At 45.0% G+C, this 20,114-nt stretch overlaps 1 protein-coding gene across 8 annotated transcripts in view; it reads left to right on the top strand.

The window, feature by feature from the left end:
- The window catches only part of LOC131105049 (thrombospondin type-1 domain-containing protein 7A), a 191,724-nt gene that overhangs the window by 106,861 nt on the left and 64,749 nt on the right, over positions 1–20,114 (top strand). For 4 of the 8 annotated variants that reach the window (XM_058052751.1, XM_058052752.1, XM_058052749.1 and 1 more), the window contains 4 exons: positions 7,057–7,251; positions 7,399–7,437; positions 14,003–14,038; positions 19,023–19,269. In XM_058052751.1, the coding sequence (XP_057908734.1) occupies positions 7,057–7,251; positions 7,399–7,437; positions 14,003–14,038; positions 19,023–19,269 (517 nt within the window). The remainder of the gene's footprint in view (positions 1–7,056; positions 7,252–7,398; positions 7,438–14,002; positions 14,039–19,022; positions 19,270–20,114) is intronic. The other 4 variants (XM_058052757.1, XM_058052755.1, XM_058052754.1 and 1 more) reach the window with 1 other exon arrangement.

The raw sequence follows: 20,114 nt of genomic DNA, 5'->3' as shown, positions 1-20,114 counted from the left end.
CATACCAGCCTTCTCCAGTTGATCCCGAGCAAACGAATGTGCCGCCTCCAACCGGTCCTGCAATTTCCGGGCATACTCTGGTCCGGGGCGGTCCTCTGGGTTGTCTGGCGGTCTCCCAAACGCCAACTCCGCCGGTGTACGGATCTCCCGGCCCAACATCAACAAGGCCGGGGTGCAACCTGTGGAACTCTGGACAGCTGAGCGGTAGGCCATCAGCACCAGCGGAATGTGCTGGTCCCAATCCCGCTGATGGTTAGAGGTGAGGATGGCCAGCTGCTGTTGCATGGTGCGATTAAACCGCTCCACCAGGCCATCACTTTGCGGGTGCAGGGGCGTGGTGCGGGTCTTCTCCATGCCCAGACACTCACACAGGGCAGCAAACGCTCTGGACTCGAAATTCCTGCCTTGATCGCTGTGGAGAATGTCTGCAGTGCCAAACCGGTTGAACATGCCCTCCAGGAGTGCATCTGCCACTGTCGCTGCTTCTTGGTCTGGCAGCGCATAAGCCTCCGGCCATTTCGTAAAGTAGTCCATCGCACACAGAACATACTTGTTCCCTCTCTCCGTCTCAGGAAAAGGACCCATAACGTCCACAGCCACCCTCTCCATGGGCGCCCCAACCGCTTGCTGATGGAGTGCTGCAAGCGACCTGTCCTGAGGCCCCTTGTACGCTGCACACTCGTCACAGCGCCGGCAGAAGTCCTCTACATCCCGCCGGTGCTGTCCCCAGTAGAATCCCTGGCGCAGTCTTTTGAGGGTCTTTGTGCTCCCAAAGTGGCCAGAGCCGGTTCCCCCGTGACACGCCCTCAGCACCGCTTCCCTGAGGGACACAGGCACCACCACCTGCCATCTCTCCTCCCCGGTGGCTGGCTCCTTCCACGCACGCTGCAGCACGCCATCCTGCATACTTGCTCCACAGGCCTTTGGTGCCCACCGATAGTCCCATCACGCTCTCCCAGGGCGGCCTCCTGCCGCTCTCGAGCCAGCGCCGCACTGGCCTCAGGTCGGCATCCTCTTCCTGCTTGTCCGCCCATGCAGCAGCATCCACCGCCTCCAACGTGCAGCACGACAGCTCACCAGCTGACTCGTCACCGCGCAGCTCCCTCTCTCTGGCGTCTTGCCTGTCGCAGTAGCTGCAGCCGTCCACCGCACAAGGCCGACGTGAAAGCCCGTCAGCGTTGGCATGCTGAACACCAGCCCGATGGACCACGCTGAAGTTGAAGGACTGCAGCTCCTCCAGCCATCGTGCCACTTGGCCCTCCGGTTCTCGGAAGGTCATCAGCCACTGCAGTGCCGCACGGTCCGTTCTGATGGTGAACGGCACGCCACACAGGTAGTATTTGAAGTGGCGTGCTGCCAGCACAACAGCCAACAGTTCGCGTCTGGTCACTCTTGTTGAAGACCCAACTGAAGTAGGCGATGACTCGTTCACCTTCTGGCCCCACCTGCGATAACACTGCCCCCATGCCAACATTACTAGCGTCCGTGTCCAACACAAAGGGCAAGGCGGGGTCTGGGGCAGTGAGGACAGGGGCGTTCGTGAGGGCTCCCTTGAGCTTGGCGAACGCCTCTTGGCATTCTGGCGTCCATGCATAGCCCTGGCCATTCTGGAGTAGGCGAAACAAGGGTGCGCCGATGCAGGAAAACCCCTTCACGAACCTCCGATAATATGAGGCGAGTCCCAAGAAACTCTTGAGCCGTTTTTGGTCTTTTGGGGCCGGCCAATCTCTGATAGCACTGACTTTCTCTTCCAGTGTGCTAATACCACTAGCATCCACCCTGTGGCCCATGAACTCCACCTCTCGCCGCATAAAATGGCACTTCTCTGGATGCAGTTTTAGTCCAGCCGCTGCAATCCTCCCCAACACTAGCCTCAGGGAGTCAAGTGCAGCCAGGAAGGACCTCCCATGGACGAGGATGTCGTCCAGATATACTAGACACTGCTTTCTGGGAATGTTTGCAAGCACAGTGTCCATCAGACGCTCGAATGTCCCTGGTGCATTGCAAAGTCCAAAACTCATTACTCTGAATTGCCAGTGCCCCCTGGTGGTGCAGAATGCAGTCTTTGGTCTTGACTCAGGGGTTAGGGGGACCTGCCAGTACCCACTGCGCAGGTCGAGCGACGAGAACCACGCGGACCCCGACACAAGGTCCAGCGTCTCGTCCACCCGAGGAAGTGGGTAACAATCCTTCCTCGTGACATTATTCAGCGGTCTGTAGTCCACACAGAACCGCGGCCTGGCACTCTTTTTCCTGGGGACCATCACAACGCCAGATGCCCACGGACTGTCAGAGGGCTCTATGATCCCCGCCTCCAGCATGGCCTGGATCTCTTTATCAGCCGCCTCCTGCTGGGCCATGGGCAGGCGACGGGGCCGCACCTTGATCGGTCGTGCATCCCCAGTGTCGATGTGGTGTTCAACAAGGTGCGTGAGGCCCACCTCATTTTCATCGAAGGCAAAGATGTCCCTGAAGTCCCACAGCACTCTCCACAATTGGTCTCGCTGCTTCGTGTCTAGGCCAGCACAGTTCATTTCCCAAATGGAGCGGATCGGCTCCGTCCGGTCTTCCACTGTGTGTGGGCTTGATGACGCTGCCCCCACCTGGGCACAGGTCCTCTTCGGGCGAGCGGACTCTACCCTAAAAACGATGGCTGTTCCGCGATGTGCGCAGACGCGGTGTCAATGGCCACACCTACAGTCTGTCGGGTGGGAGTAACAAGCTTCACATGCTTGCCTCCCGGCAAAATTATCACCGCAGCTCCCAGGTCCACCACAGATCCTGTGGCCTTTAGGAAGTCCCGGCCTAGTATGCACTGGTCGCTCACATCTGCCACCCAGGCTACAAAGGATGTTGAGAGGCCCCCCAGGACAAACGTGAATGTTCCTTTGCCTTTCATCCGTGCTGTCTCACCGGTCACTGTTCTCAGTTTGGCTGAGGTCGGCTCTATAACGGTCCCCGCTGGGACGACGTCAGACCTCACAATTGTGGCTGAGGATCCAGTATCCACCAGGGCCATGCAGGTAACATCTCCAACCTGCACACGAACATGACAGGGGTCGCCCACAGTCACAACAGCTGCACCGTTGTTATACTGGTCCCCACGCACGGCCTCCTCTTCCCGGTTAACAGCAGAAAGGGCCCGTGCCATCCGGGCTACACGAGCCCCCTCCCGTTTCCCCGCTGGTCTTTGGACTTGGGGCAGTGGCGCAGCAGGTGGCCTGGTTGACCACACCCCAGCAGATCACAGGGCGTGAGCGGCGATCACCTCCTTCCTCGCGCTGTGCCATTGCTGCACAGACCAGTTCCTCCATCCATGCTGGCCTTTCTTCTGCCTTTCCCGCCAAACTTGCAGCCACAACCGGGTGGGCTGGTGACTGCAGCGCCCCCTTGGCTGCAATCTCTCTCTCCATGGCGAGCGTGAGGGCCCCATCCAGGGTTGTCGGGTGGGCGAGCTGGACATGCAGGCGCAGCTCATCTGGTCTTAATGCTTGAACGAACCGGTCACGTATCAATTCGTCCTGGATCGAGCCCGGCATCCCAGCATAGGCGCGCCGAACCAGGGTCTCGATGTCATGGGCCAGAGAGCGGAGCGGCTCCCCTGGCTGTTGCTCACGGTGCTTGAATTCACATCGTGTGGTGTCCTTCACATCAAACACCCCAAAGCGCCTCTGCAGCGTGCCAACCAGCTTGCAGTAATTAAGCCTCTCTTCCGGGCTCAGCAGCAGCAAGCAGGACGTTGCCTCATCTGTCAGTGATGATGCCAACAGCAGCGCCCTCAACCTCTCCGGCCAACCTGAAGCATCAGCCACCAGCTCAAACTGAGCTTTATAGGCCTCCCAACTCCCCCTACCGGAGAATTTCAGAGCTTTCATGAGGTCCCACATGTACTTATGGGCGCGACCATGTTTGCTCCACTCTGCGTCGTGACGCAGCTCCATCATAGCGGCTGTGCGCTCATTTTGGCGCGAATCGCCGGCCTCATGGCGACTGTGCTCGGCAAACTTTGCCTCAGACATGCCGACCACACGCCCATCCGCCTCCTCTTTTACTGTCGCTTGAGCGTCGAACACGTCAGGCATGTCTATCACACACTCACCAACTTCCTCCTTCACTTTACTTTGAGCGCCGAAATTGCCGAACATCCACACCACAACAGCGGCCAGGCAGTGGGTAGATACCAAAGCTTCTGACACCAATGTAATGCTCCTGGTTGTGGTAAGGAAGACACTCACGTCACCGATGCACTTCAATCGCTTCATTAATAGCAGTCAACAGTTCACTCACACCTGGGCTGCTGTGGGCCACAACCCACGCCAACACACGCACGCCATTCGCTCCTCGCTCGCGCTCTCTCCCAACCCTCACCCACCTAGCGTCACACCCAGTCTCACTCTCTCACTTGTGACGTGGCGCTGTCACTTTCCAAGCCCCGCCCTCTTAAAGGCCCAACACACAAAGTCACAGATATTACACTATATTCACCCTCAGGATTTATTCTTCCTCTGTCGTTTTGTCACCTACTCTATACCACCATCGCTGCTAGCACCCCCTAGTGGACTTTGCGGTATTACACCCAAACGCCAACAATGGAGATTTGGTTATTTTAGACACAAACATATAAAAAATAGTAAGGTGTCTTTTTTTCTTTTACAACTGAATTTTATATGTATGACATGAACTATTACTACTCTTACATGCTCTAACCATATTTATACATTTTAAACTGTTATTTTTAAACCATGTTACCTTATCTTTTATGTACCTTACATGTGTCATCCCGTATTGTGAACTGAGTGTCTGTGTGGGACTTGGTCCTGTGAGCCCAGTTCTAGTTGGATTTTGTTGATGAGAAATGTAGTTCCGGTTCTTTGAACTTTGGCTTCTCAAAAAAACATGAGTTTGAAAGAGAAATACATTTGGCGAAAAAGGCTGCAACCCTTGCATCTGGAACACATACATAAACAAGATGGCTGTGCCGTGGCGGCAAATGCATCTTCATCACAATTAACAGCCAATAGTGGGCATTCATACGGTGTCAGAGAAAGTATTTTGATTTTTTTGGGGAGGCGTTTTTGTAATGCAGATGTATTGCTCTGTTTTGAGAAGCCAAACTCTTTACTTAAATAACCCCAATAACTAACCACAACTATGTTTCTCATCACCGAACTCTGACATCGAATCTGACAGGACAATTACGGGGTAAGTCACCGTTGATGGACTACACTGCTGATGGGGATGTCATACAACTTCATGTCAAAATCTGAACATGTTCTAAATGAACTTACCTGTAACCATTAACTTAACATCATTGACAAAAGTCATAGAAATACAAAAAAAAAAACAAAAATAGGTTCCCCATGCCAATTCCCGAGCGCAAGAAGCCTCACATGCTGACTTGACATGATCCAGTTATGGCTGCTTCGGTGGCAGCACTATTAATAATTCATAGGCTGCAGTGTAAATCCCACATGCATCTTTTTCCTTATTCAGTGTCACTCAAATATGGAGAGTGCATCAATAGAAAAAGAAATCTACATTTTGTCCATAAAGCTGTTCCAAATCAGCTGTCATGTCAATATGCCGGACACATGTGAAGTGTTCTGAATTATTTCTTGTCCAAGGATGTTGGACCAGCCATCACTGAAAGTGAAAGTAGTTTGTGTTGCTGAGTGCTGCTGTTATTTAATGCCATGTGATGAATATGAACCTGTGATGGGGATGCCTCGGCTGATATCGCCATAGAAATTAGTTTTCATTATTTCTGTCGACGATATCGGCACGCAAGCGATGACTCGCTCCACATGACAAAAGCTAGCTAAGGCAGGCAGGAAGGCCTTCCTTCCTTCCTTCCTTCCTTCCTTCCTTCCTTCCTTCCTTCCTTCCTCCCTCCCTCCCTCCTTCCCTCCCTTTTTGGCCCTTTGGCCCCTTACACAGACGACCCGCACAGAAAGCTTTCTAGAGCGTCCAGAATCTGCAGTTATTCCAGCGGTATTTCCTCGGATGATGTTTTAATTTATTTCATCCCTGGCCCGCCTCTGGACATGCCCACTCCGCTGTGATTGGTCACACTCACTTTGTACAGCTAACAGCTTGTGCAACTTCCTCCTTACAAAATTCGCAGTGGCCCTCTTTTGAGCCCCGTTTATAATTTAATTATATGTATGAGTGCTGCATTCCATATTTTGCACTTCGTTCTCATACAGATGTTTGTGCCACATAGAAATGTGCAACTTTCTAAACGGTATCGTTGCCAACATCATTTCATTGGATTGTATTGGTATCAGTTGATATAGGTATCCGAAATGAGGTGCAGTAGAAAAAAGTACATTTAGATTAGATATAAGTGAGTCAGATTATCTTGAAATCTGGGATCCGTTTTGTAAATTTAAATTTTAACTACTAAATAAACTTAAAATATATGTTTTCTTCCTTGTGTGAATAAAAATGTATGGTTTCGGAATATATAGAATGAATGAATAATGGCTACAGTGGTGTGCTCTGGGGAGCTTGTTAAGCTTGTGAGATGCAATGCAAGGGTAAGACTTTGTGACTGCTATTATTATTATTATTAGTGATAATGATGGTGATGGTAATGATGATGAGTGCCATTAACAATGATAAAGGTTGTTGTTATTGTAACTTATTTTATGTACATTTTGTGTTGATGTTGTTTTAGTTTAAAATAATATTGTTTTTATTATTATTATTTTTAATCATGTATTTGTGTTTTATGTAAATTGTAAAGTGTTGTAAAGATAGAATTAGTTTGCAGTCGGGGTTGTTTTCTTTCGTTTTTTAACTGAAATACATTTATTTAAAAGTGAGGAAAAAGAAATATGAAGTTCTGGCTCCCCAACCAACCAAATGTCACTAAAACATTTCATATAACGTGCAGGACATCTGCAAGAGCTCTGAACTTGGTCATGTTTGCCATCCTAAACATGTTCATAACTGTCCAATCAATATGGAAAGAACTGAAGGCCAAAGTATCACATTGTTACTAAGTTTGTTTTGTTTGTTTTTTTGTTTTGTTTGCTAAATGGTCCTCCTCAGGAGAGGCGGTGGACAAAAGTCTGTGCTCGTCCACGCCGCCTCCAGAGCCCGTAGCCTGTGAGGTGCCTTGCTCCAGGGACTGCGTTCTCAGCGATTGGACAACCTGGTCCACCTGCTCCCAAACCTGCTCCAGTAAAACCATTGAGGGCAAGCAGATGAGGACTCGCTCCATTCTGGCCTACAACGCCGGAGAGGGTAAGCCTGAGGACTTGGTCTGGTCCTGGTGTTTAAAAGTTTCATTGATTTTTATTTCTGTTGATGTCTCATCACCTGTCATCACCAGCATCCTGTCTCCATGTGTGTTTGTCTCTGTCTCACTTGGTTTTCTGTCCTCACTCGCAGTCACTGACATGGTGGTGGCCTGGATCACAGTCATGGAGGGTAACTGAATCTGACTAGTAGCTCCTTTTAAACTTCTTGTTAGCCCCAAAATACAGGAAGTCCTCGGTGTACGAACCAGTTCCGTTCGGGTCAGTTGAGTTTTAATGGAAGTCAGAACTTAGAACCTAAATTATCACCAAAGTCATACTCACTGTCCAGAGAACACACGAGTGACAAACCACGCTTTTTGAAGATTATTTTGTCTCGTGTCTCGGCACATAACAAACAGTTAGTTGTATGTTGCATCTTGCCGTATTTAATGAAAATGATTAAATACGTTGAGATGTTGTTGCCGGTGTGGATCCCTTCCTCTCTCTCCCTTCCTCGCCGTCTTTACCAACAAGAGTAATATAAAGGTAAAAAATTATGTCATATGTTCATTTATCCATTTCATTCATCATTTATAATTATTTCACATTGATTTCTGAACGTAAAATAGAGATGTTCCCATCAGGGTTTTATGCTGCCGATTCCAATACGGATGGATCATCCATGAGTGAGATTGGCAGATACTGATACCGATCAGCACTATCAATTAGCTGTACATTTTTCCATACACAGTCATCCCTCCCTGGCTCACGGTTTGAACATCTCTCCTGCACTCTAATACAGATTTTTAAAGATTAATTCATTAATTAATCACTTCTGGTTTGTTGTTGACTCCAGGCATAATAATAATAACAGTCATCATTATTATCATAATAATAACACGGGTGGGCGGCAGGGCGGTCGAGTGGTTAGCGCGCAGACCTCACAGCTAGGAGGACCAGGGTTCGACTCCACCCTCGGTCATCTCTGTGTGGAGTTTGCATGTTCTCCCTGTGCATGCATGGGTTTTCTCCGGGTACTCCGGTTTCCTCCCACATTCCAAAAACATGCTAGGTTATTTCGCCACTCCAAATTGTCCATAGGTATGAATGTGAGTGTGAATGGTTGTTTGTCTATATGTGCCCTGTGATTGGCTGGCGACCAGTCCAGGTTGTACCCTGCCTCTCGCCCGAAGACAGCTGGGATAGGCTCCAGCACTCTCGCGACCCTCGTGAGGAAAAAGCGGTAGAAAATGAATGAATGAATGAATGAATGAATGGTTTGTGGTTGACTCCAGGCATAATAATAATAACAGTCATCATTATGAAATCAAATCAAATCAACTTTATTTGTAGAGCACTTTTCCTGCAAGGAGATGCAACACAAAGTGCTTTCCAGAATTAAAACAATTACCACAATTAAAAAGGAAAACAATGAAGAAAAAAGAAAGCCCCTCCTTCCCACCCTCCATACTAGACCCACACACACACACACACACCCATCCACCCACACACACACACACGCAAGCACACAATCACCCACAGTATGGAGACATGGCATGGTACTGAGGAACAAGGAAACGCCACCTTTGGGGCCGTCCACACTGGGAGAAGCTGCAGGCCGTGCCATCGGAGGACCAGCACCCGGGCCCTCCGACTCCGTTAGACGGGCGGACCCCCACATTAAAGGGAGGAACCCCCCAGCCGGCCGTGTCGAAGGGACCCAAGGATGGCACCCCCTCAGCATACCCAAACAGCCCCCAGTGTGGAGGACCCCCCTGAGGAAACACTGGAGTTGGAGCTAAAGACTAAGACCATAAAATAGGACTAAAAGATAAAACATAACACTGGAGTTAAAAACTGAAGATTAAGAGCATAAAATAGGACTAACAAGATAAAAACAAAACACTGGAGTTAAAAGGTGAAGAATAAGAACATAAAATAGGACTAAAAGGATGAAAACATAATAAAAGCTTAACAATATTAGTTAAAAGCCTGATTAAAAAGGTGCGTCTTTAATCTTCTTTTAAAAATATCAACAGTCTCCGCAGTCCTGAGGCCCTCCGGCAGGCTGTTCCACAGGTGGGGGCCATAGTGGCTAAATGCTGCCTCACCGTGGGTTTTTGTTCTGGGTTTTGGTTTCGCTAAAAGGCCAGTGCCGGAGGACCGCAGGGTCCGCGGGGGTTGATATGGTAAAAGCAGATCAGATAAATAAGAAGGGGCAAAGCCGTTAAGACATTTAAAAACCAGTAAGAGAATCTTAAAATCGATCCTGAAGCGGACGGGGAGCCAATGCAGCGACTTTAAAACCGGTGTAATGTGCTCCCGCCCTCTGGTCCTCGTCAGCACACGTGCGGCTGAGTTCTGTAATAATTGGAGATTTAAAATACTTTTTTTGGGAAGACCAGAGAGCAGGGCATTACAGTAATCTAAACGACAGGATATAAAAGCATGCATTAGCACCTCCGTACTGGCCTGAGAGAGAAACGGGCGGACTCTGGCTATGTTCTTAAGGTGATAAAAACCTATTTTTGTTATATTTTTAATATGTGGGATAAAATTTAGCTCAGAGTCAAAAATCACGCCCAAATTTTTAACAGAGTCGGCTAGTTTAATATCCTGTAATTTTGGTAAAAGTTTCTCTCTCTGGCCTTCAGGACCTATGACTAAAACCTCAGTTTTGTCCTGGTTGAGCTGCAGGAAATTCTCTGCCATCCATGACTTAATGTCTACAATGCAGTTAAAAAGGGCATCAAGTGGCCCTGAGTCATCAGGAGACACGGCGATGTATAGCTGTGTATCATCAGCATAACTATGGAAGCTGATGCCGTGCCTCCTGATGACGTCCCCAAGGGGAAGCATGTACAGATTAAAAAGGAGTGGACCTAAGATTGAGCCTTGAGGAACCCCACATTCAATTTCATGGGTTCCTGAGGAACATGTATCCATACTTACATAAAAACATCGGCCTGTGAGATAAGAACAAAACCAGTTAAGAACAGTACCAGAGAGGCCGACCAGGTATCTAAGTCTATTTAATAAAATGTGATGGCCCACTGTATCAAAAGCAGAGCTTAGATCCAGTAGAACCAAGACTGTGAGGTTCTTGTTATCTAAATTCCACCTGATGTCGTTTAAAATCTTTAAAAGTGCTGTCTCGGTACTGTGGTTCCTCCTAAAGCCAGACTGATGTTTCTCTAAAATGCTATTTCTGTTTAAAAAGTCATTAAGTTGGTAAAAAAAACGTTTTTCTAAAATTTTACTTAAAAACGGCAAGTTGGATACGGGTCGGTAATTATTAAGATTGTTGGGATCTAAATTGCTTTTCTTCAGAAGGGGCTTCACCACCGCCGTTTTGAAGGCGGTGGGGAAGGCACCCGTCTGAAGAGAGCAATTCAAGATGTTTAAAAACTGCTCCTCAAAGAATCCATAAAGTGATTTTAAGAGTGATGTGGGAATTGGATCTAAAAGGCAGGTTGTTGGGCTTACTTGGGAGAAAACTCGACCAAGTGTCCTTGCATCAACCAGGGCAAAACTCTCCAGTCTCTCCTCAGGCAAGGACAACAGTCCAGGTGTGTTAACAGGCAAAACTTTCTGGGGTAACAGGCAGGATCTGATGTCCTTGATTTTAGTTCTGAAGTGGTCTGCAAAGTTTTCACAAAGATCGTCTGTTGGTGTCTTAAAAACTTTATTAAAATTTGTGCCTGTTAAAATGTTAAAGGTGGAGAAGAGGAACCGGGGATTGTTTTTATTATCATAATAATAACACGGGTTACTGTTGTGGACGTAGTGTGTCCAGCTAAAACGGAAATGAATTCCCATCGTCACTTCCTGCCTACATGCCAGAAGAAACACACACAAGTATGTATCACAGGTTTAAGGATTCGGTTTAGTAACATTTTGATTCACAACATGGCCGAGTGGTTAGCGCGCAGGCCACACATCTAGCGATTCCACCCTCGGCCATCTGTGTGGAATTTGCATGTTCTCCCCGTGCATGCGTGGGTTTTCTTCGGGTACTCCGGTTTCCTCCCACATTCCAAAAACATGCTCGGTTAATTGGTGACTCCAAATAGTCCATAGGTATGAATGTGAGTGTGAATGGTTGTCTGTCTGTTTGTCTCTTTAATGTGCCCCCCCCCCCCCCGCCCCCACGAGATATTGTTTGTGGCATGTGTTGCAGGATGCAAACTTTACATCACTCTCACAAATGACAGATATGTTCCACACAGCAGACATGTTGGGTTTACTGCTGCACGCCTACACGGTGTCAGGGACAAGACAGTAGCACACGCAGAGTTCTTGGTTGGAGCATCCCTAATGTAAAACTAAAATTATTCTCCACATAAAATATTTTACTTAATATTTTGGATGTCTAGAATGGATTGATTGGAATCAGATGGTTTTCTATAGCAAATATTACTTTGGTTTTCATTAGGGGTGCTCCAGTTGATCAGCCACTGATTGATATCAGCCGATATCAGTGTATCAAAGGATGGTACTTATTGGTTATCACATGGTTTACTATTACTATTACTATTTAATCAAAAGACCATTTTGTTTCCAGAAAATGTTCAGTTTATTACATGTATTATATCTAAACAGTGTAAACACAACAATTGCAAAATATTTCAACAAAAATATTTTATCAACAGTCTTATCTTATCAATGTCTGACAATTAAAGTTCCATTAATCAAGTTTGGGTTTTTTGGTGACTGGAGAAGCACTAGGCACTAAGCACTCGTGTGCTGTTTTCTGATTGGTTGTTTCACGGGCACGATACCAGAGCAGCGCGCTCTGAGTGGACAGCTACGGGGGCTGATACTGGACATGGTTAAACTCTATATTTTATTAGTATCACTGCCCTGGGCTTTGACACAGTATCATTTCGGCCTTTTCCCGTATCATTCATGGGCGGTTTCTAGGGTACAGGGACAATTAATACTGTAGTATGTGATAATGATATCTATCGGCCTATTTTCTTCTTTCTCATTCAGCTTTTCCCTTCAGGATTTTCTCCACAGAGCCTCCATCCAACACTGTGTTCTGCATCTCTCTCTCTCACACCAACTACTCTCATGTCCTCCTTCACTACATCCATAAACCCCCTCTTTGGTCTTCCTCTACGCCTCCTACCTGGCAGCATCCTTCTACCAATATATTCACTATCTCTCCTCTGGACATGTCCCAACCATCTCAGTCTGACCTCTCTGACTTTATCTCCAGGGCCTCTAACATGTAATGTCCCTCTGATGTACTCCTTCCTGATCCTATCCATCCTGGTCACTCCCAATGAGAACCTCAGCATCCTCATCTCTGCTACCTCCAGTTCTGCTCCATGTCCTTTGGCACTGTCTCTAGACCTAACAACATGGTTGGCCTCACCACAGCCAATACTTAAACGCTTTCATGCTTAAAATGCTGACCTCCTTTGCAGTTCAGCTCCGCCCCGTTGCAGCATTCAGAACAAGCATGTCTGCCGAGTGTGGGACTTCCTGTCTTTGTGAAAGTGATATAAGTTTTGCACCCTGCAAAATGTGCCTCAAAAAATGTCTCTGAGAAAAGCTTTAGATTGGTGGGGCATGTGAGGTCAAACACTTGGTACGGTGTGTTGAGCTTGAGGCTCGCAATGTGATCATCCGTCAGGCAGTACCTATAAAACTCTGGTCCCAATCCGCAGGACTTGCAAATGTCGTAAAAATTTGGGGATGAGTATTTGGGAGCATGCAGATAGTGTGTTGCACTTTTAGTGCTGGAGGAACTTTTGTTGTGTGAGGCTGCGTCAGGCTCCAGATGATATTTGACGCGCAATGAGTGAGCATTTGCGCTGTGATTCAAACGGCGTTGTGCACACTGATATCACACGTCCTCTCCGGGCACAGAAGAGGGAGTCAGCTGCATCTGCCCAGAGGTGGATAAACCTACTTTTCATTCAGGTTTTCACAGGTTTTCCCACAATAATGTGAGAAGACTGGAAATAATGCATTGTGAAATACAAAATGTGAGTTATGGATACCAGCATTTTGTTTATGTTCTGGTAAAATAAGCATATTGGCTTTGTTTGGCTTGAAATAAGCTATGACAATAAATGTTACAAAAATTAGTAACTCTTGGCCATTTTCATTTTGTAAAAGTGGCTCTCATAAGAAAAAACCTTGGTGACCCCTAATATAGCAGTAGTACATTTAAACATGTATGTGATCGGTATATACTGTCATATCCCTGCAACCGTAGTAACGATGTGATCGGTATGGGTATTAGTATTGGACGATTTCACTCATGGATTATCGGGATTGGTACCATCAGCATAAAATCTTCATCGGAACATCCCTAATTTTCATATGTTTTGGTTTTTGACAAAACATGACAAAAACCGAGGTTCCACCGTACAGTAATACAAAGATCAAATACAAGAATGACACGATCGGCATTTCTCCACTTTCTGAACATGTCACAATGTCTAATTTCACGTCGCTTTTCACTTTTGCTGTCCTTTTCTTTGTTAAGTCATGAGCAGAAGAGTCTTCCTGACGTTTGGGAGACATTATGGTGTCTTTCCTTCTTGTAGTAATGCTAGACTACTTATATTTCTGGTCTCATGTGCGGAACTACGGTTGTTCTTTTTTTTTCTGCTTTGGTGCGAGGACCGCCTGTATGTTGGCATCTCTATCGTGGTTAGTCGAGCCGTGTGATATATGCTCACTAAAGTTTGTATCCTGGAGTGACTAACTTTCCTCCGTTATGTCTGTACTTGAAGGTCTTTCACGAGTGCCGAAGTTTCCTGAGCTTTTGGGTAAATCTTGCATGTCAACAGATTTACAGTTTTGTTGGTGTGAAAGCTTGGCCGCACACTAGAAAGCTGAACTATTTATGTGCTGTTTCATTGACACGGACTGTAGACAAAGACCTGAAATACGGTGGACCCTTAGAAGCGTAAGGGTTAGGGCTTTAAACAATTCAATTTCAACAAAACACATTGATGGAAAATTGATTTTCTTTCGCACTTACTGTGTGTGTATGCTTGTCTCGTGAGCTACCACTACCTCACCGCCTGACAAAAGGATGTTGCTATTTTAAAGCTGAGTAATTATCAGACAAAAAGACTTGACTCTCAGTATTGGATTGTAGATCAGCTGTAAATACAGGAGGGCTAAATGTTAGCTGTGACTAAATGAAACTCTTGTTTGTCTTGCTGCTCTTCATTTTACTTTCAAATTAGCTCTCATAAAAAACGATTTACAAAGACATCAGTGATGATGAGCCATACAGGAAAAGGTGTGGCATATCAAGACGCTGATCAGACAGCTTGATTATTGCACAGCTGTTCTTTATAGTGGGGCAGATTATCCAAACATTTCATGAGAATCTTTCACTTGGTGATACAAGCACCAAAATTGGCACAGATGACGTTCAGGATACATACAGTAAAGTCTCGTTATATCGATATTCTCGGGAGTCGGAAAAAATATCGATATAACCGGACTATCGATATATCCGATCCTGCACCGAACTGCATTAAAAGTGGGCGATAAATGGGGGATCTTTGATATGGCATGTAATTTTCTCCTTGAGTTCATGGATTGCGTATCTAGCATGCTTTTGTACTGTAGTGAAGTGAAAAATAAACTTATGCATTAAATAAAAATGTCTTTACACTTTTTTAATGACTATTTCTTTTCTAAAATTCAACCAATGCAAGATCCTCACGCTTCAGCAGACAAAACCATAAACATTGTTGCAAAAAATGATTGCATTCATATACATAACACAATTCGGTTAAAGTCAGATGGGTCACATTTTTTTTCAACATTTATTATGTTCATAACGCACTCTTGCAATAGTGACTCTGAGTAAATATTCAATAATGCACTCGACATTGTTCTATACACACGAGAAAAACCACGAACGCCAGCATGTACATATGAAAAACAGTGATTATTGCAAGCGATAAAAAGATATCTGAATACAACACAATTAAATACATGTATGGAAAACAAAAACTGCAACGTTTACATTACTTATTCTGCAATACTTTAAAACAAATCTTCCATCTTCTTCTGCTTCCCCTTTTCACTCGTCTCGTCTCTTTTCACTTCGTCTATTCACTGAATCTTCCCTCTAAATTATACAAATATTTACTCCTTTACTTCAAAAGATTGTTTAATACTTAGCTCATATTAATTACCTGTAATCCTCTAATTACCGTCTATCGGTGGAAAAGCCGAAACGGTGTTAGCCGAAAATCAAACAATACGCCGTTTACAGATTTCGCTAATGGTGGTATTGAAATCCTTAAGCAAATATTGATTCAGCTTTAAGCTGCTTTTGTATCGATATAAGCAGACCAAATTGGCTGGCGGGAGATGAAAAGGGCATCGTAGTAACCGGATTATCATAATAACCAGGTATTGTACTAACGGAACTAATTATATCATAAAAGACTAGAAATTTGCCGGGAAATGAAAATAGTATCGTAATAAGCAGTACTTCGATATAACCGATATCGATATAACGAGACTTTACTGTATTTTAAGAAAAGTACAATATCCAACATAAAATGTAATATGGCTGCCAATTTGAAAAAAATGTACTTGTTGAAGTAGAACTCAAACAAACAAAATATTTTTATGGTCAGAATACCAAATGAATGTATTATCATTTATTAAGTCCAATAATGGCGGCACAGCAGTCTAGTGGTTAGCGCGCAGACATCACAGCTAGGAGACCAGGGTTCAATTCCACCCTCGGCCATCTCTGTGTGGAGTTTGCATGTTCTCCCCGTGCATGCGTGGGTTTTCTCCGGGTACTCCGGTTTCCTCCCACATTCCAAAAACATGCTAGGTTAATTGGCGACTCCAAATTGTCCATAGGTATGAATGTGAGTGTGAATGGTTGTTTGTCTATATGTGCCCTGTGATTGGCTGGCAACCAGTCCAGGGTGTACCCCGCCTCTTGCCCAAAGACAGCTGGGATAGGCTCCAGCACCCCCACGACCCTCTTCAGGAAAAGCGGTAGAAAATGAATGAATGAATGAATGAAGATTATCACAATGACATTATTTTGTCATTATTTTAGTGCAAATATGATTTCGAACGGCTATGAATGGTGGCCATCTTGAAAAATGGTGGCCATTTTGTATTTGAAGTTGGATATCGTACTTTTTTGAAAAAGTAGGTTCTATTGCACAAGTGTGCCAATTTTGGTACTTGTATCACCAAGTGAAAGATTGTTTCAGCAATCTGCCTCACTATTAGGTTGGGCGGCACAATGAAAGACCACTCAAAAAAAAAATAGCTTGTGACCACCATTTGCCTCCAATTTCATATACATTGATTTCAGCTTCCAGGAATCCTGTACTGGGCTTTGCCACATGGGGCCCTGCATTATATGCTGTAACATGAGGTGGTGGTCGTGGATGAACGACACAACAATGGGCCTCAGACTAGAGATTGACCAATAAGGTTTTTTCAGTTCCTATACCAATTTTTAGTAATCAAGGAGACAGATAACCAATATCTTATTATATTGATTATTCCATGCAGTACAGTTCATTGTATGATACTTATAGGTTATCACATGGTTTGTCTGGTATCAGGCCAGGTATCATGCCCCCAAGTGTCAGTGTCAGGCTGATACTGGCACGCGGAGGCATGATACTGGGCCTGATACCAGACAAACCATGTGATGATCTTATTATCACATACTATTTAATCATGAGCTTATTATCACGTACTATTTAATCAAAAGACCATTTTGTTTCCAGAAAATGTTCAGTTTATTACATGTATTATATCTAAACAGTGTAAACACAACAATTGCAAAAATATTTCAACAATAATATTTTATCAACAGTCTTATCTTATCAATGTCTGACAATTAAAGTTCCATTAATCAAGTTTGGGTTTTTTGGTACTGGAGAAGCACTAGGCACTAAGCACTCGTGTGCTGTTCTCTGATTGGTTGTTTCACGGGCACGATACCAGAGCAGCGCGCTCTGAGTGGACAGCTACGGGGGCTGATACTGGACATGGTTAAACTCTATATTTTATCAGTATCACTGCCCTGGGCTTTGACACAGTATCATTTCAGCCTTTTCCCGTATCATTCATGGGCGGTTTCTAGGGTACAGGGACAATTAATACTGTAGTATGTGACAATGTGTACTATGTACTGTACGTACGTATGGTAGTATGACGTAAAAATTTAAACATATTACGATATTATTAAATTCAAAAAATTTTGCAGGTACAGAAAAAGGACATTATTGATGACCCAAAGGGATAATATAACAGGATGATCATGTTTCATTGAATTACTTTTTAATGAAAACAAACAAAGAACTTGACAAATGACATCCTGTCCATACATGCTGAGAGCTTGTTAGTGTTCGGTGTTAGCACAATTGGCTCCAAAATTGGCAAATATCCATCCTTCTCAGTACATACAAGTTTATTTCCCAGTTAGATTGTTTTTTTTTTGGTCACACTCCTATTTGTTTGCAACACTGGGGCAAAAAAAAGACACTATGCCACCTTTGAGTCTTACAACAGGAGAAATACCACCTGCAATGTTTGGGTGCACCACTCTAATAGGTTTGTAGAACTTTGTGTCACATTAGTTACGGTTTCAATCTCTTACCAGCAGCTGGATTATGTATCAAAGAGCCAAATACCACTGCCGATTATTGGTCAATCACTACTCAGGACTCTCATCCCCTCCCAATTGCAGTTAAACTTTTGAAGTGACCTTTTATTGTGACCAACTTAAGACATATCTGTACAATATTCATGATGTCTAGTCAACATCTAGATATGCCACACCTGTGAGGTGGCTAAATGATCAATTATTAATGCACACTAACAGATTTTGACAGATTTCTAAACAATATTTGAGAGAGAGAGAAACTTCTTTTGTTTACATCGAAAAAGTTTGACATCTTTGAGTTCAGCTCATGAAAAATGGAAGCAAAAACAGTGTTTGTGTTTTTGTTGAGTGTCTATGGGGAAAATATATTTATTTATTTATATATTTTGTGACAAGTTTATGTTCAACTTCAGAGGGTCCACTGTAAATGTTTTTCCTGCAGCTTCCCCATACTTTTTCTTAGCCCTTCAACCCCAATATGTTCACGCACTAGCATAGCTGTGCCTTTTTCCCGTAGCATTCATATTTCACCATACCTGCAAGTACAGTGTCATAAACAATTGGAGGATGCTTGGTAGGGTGCATTGTTGTAGGACAGGGGTGTCCAAACCTTTTCTGGCAAACAATTAAAGGCCATTTTGACAAATTTTATACATTAAAGATGCTAAAAGCGATTCAGTGTAGCGCAATATGCACAAAGCTATCTAACAAAGCATTCACATCGTAGCTTTGTGTAATTGCTTGCCACTTTGCACTTTCAATTTTGTGGCCCCCAAGCCGCACTAAGGACACCCCTTTTGTAGGATACATTCTGATTGTCTCTAAGCTAGTTTATATTGGAAAACCTATTAAATTGTAAGTGCAGCTGTGGAGGGCTCAATGTGACTGTAGTAAACCAAAGAGGGCTTTTTCTCTGTCCATCCAGCAAAAAGTTTAAACTCCATGCGTCTCGGGGATGAAACATGACTGACACATGGAAAAAAGTGTGGACTAGACGGCCCTAAAGTCACTTGACATGTTGAAAAATCCTCTTATGGTCGCCGGAGAGCTTGTCAACCTGCTCAGCACTGATAACTCCTGTCTGACAAATGGAAAAGACCACAACAAGCTAACTGTCAGCTTCTCCCCTCAAGGTGGCGCCCTGTGTCCTAACAGCAGCGCCCTCCAGGAAGTGCGCAACTGCAACGAGCATGCCTGCACGGTTTACCACTGGCAGACGGGGCCATGGGGACCGTGTACCGAGGACCCCACCACCACCTCATCCCTCAATTCATCGGCAGCAGCCCCGGTCAGCATGGGCCCCAGTAGCTGTTCCAAGGGGATGCAGACCCGGAAGGTCATCTGTGTGCGTGTCAACGTGGGACAGGTCCCCCCCAAGAAGTAAGTTCTTGTTGAGCTTCTGTTAGTGCAGTAACATCTGTAAACGTGTCCTATCCTACCTTGGTAAGGTATGTGGTACTTTTACATGTTGACAGCTTACATTTTCTCATTTACATTTTGTTCACTTCCTGTGTGAAAAGGAAGGAAGGTGTTAAAAAATGCAAAAAGTAAATTGGAGTTCAAACATTAACACTATAAACCTTGTGAAGTGTTAAAGAGACCTATTACTTTTTGACCCTTTGTATTGAGTTGTGGACTCCTATAGAGCACACAATAACCGCACAGAAAACTTTCTAGATCTTCCAGATTTTGCACCTATTCCGGCTGTAATTCCTTGGATTTGTGCTCCCCGACCGCCCGCCTTGGGGCATGCCCACTCCGCTGTGATTGGTCATACTCAAAAACCACTATTACTGCGAACAGCACTTTCTAATTTTGCCGATATAGGAGTTGATAATAAATGAATAAAGTCTTTACAGAGCTAATTAAAAAGTGTTAGGAGCTACTGGCGGCTCATGATCGACTGGCTGGAGAGCCCTGACTTACAGTGTATGAACTCAAAGAGTAGGCACCGCTGGTGCTCCTCCAACCACTCCTGCCCGAGGAGGAAAACTCATTGTTGGACACACTTTGTCAGAAGCACCGCTGCTGCTGTGGAGCTCAGGAGGACTGAGATGCAAGGGTGCTGCGTCCCCCTCATATTGCGCCTACAGCCACGGCCATAAGGAAACCCCCTCCTCTGTGACATCACAAAAGAACAGTTTTACAACGTCCTCTGAAACTGAGCGTTTTGAGCCATCCCAAACTTCTTTTAGGGCTCAATTCCAAACCTCATTTTCTGAAAC

The sequence above is a fragment of the Doryrhamphus excisus genome, chromosome 17, assembly GCF_030265055.1.
Source record: "Doryrhamphus excisus isolate RoL2022-K1 chromosome 17, RoL_Dexc_1.0, whole genome shotgun sequence".
Classification (NCBI taxonomy): Eukaryota; Metazoa; Chordata; class Actinopteri; order Syngnathiformes; family Syngnathidae; genus Doryrhamphus; species Doryrhamphus excisus.
This window is presented reverse-complemented; position numbering and strand designations above follow the sequence as displayed.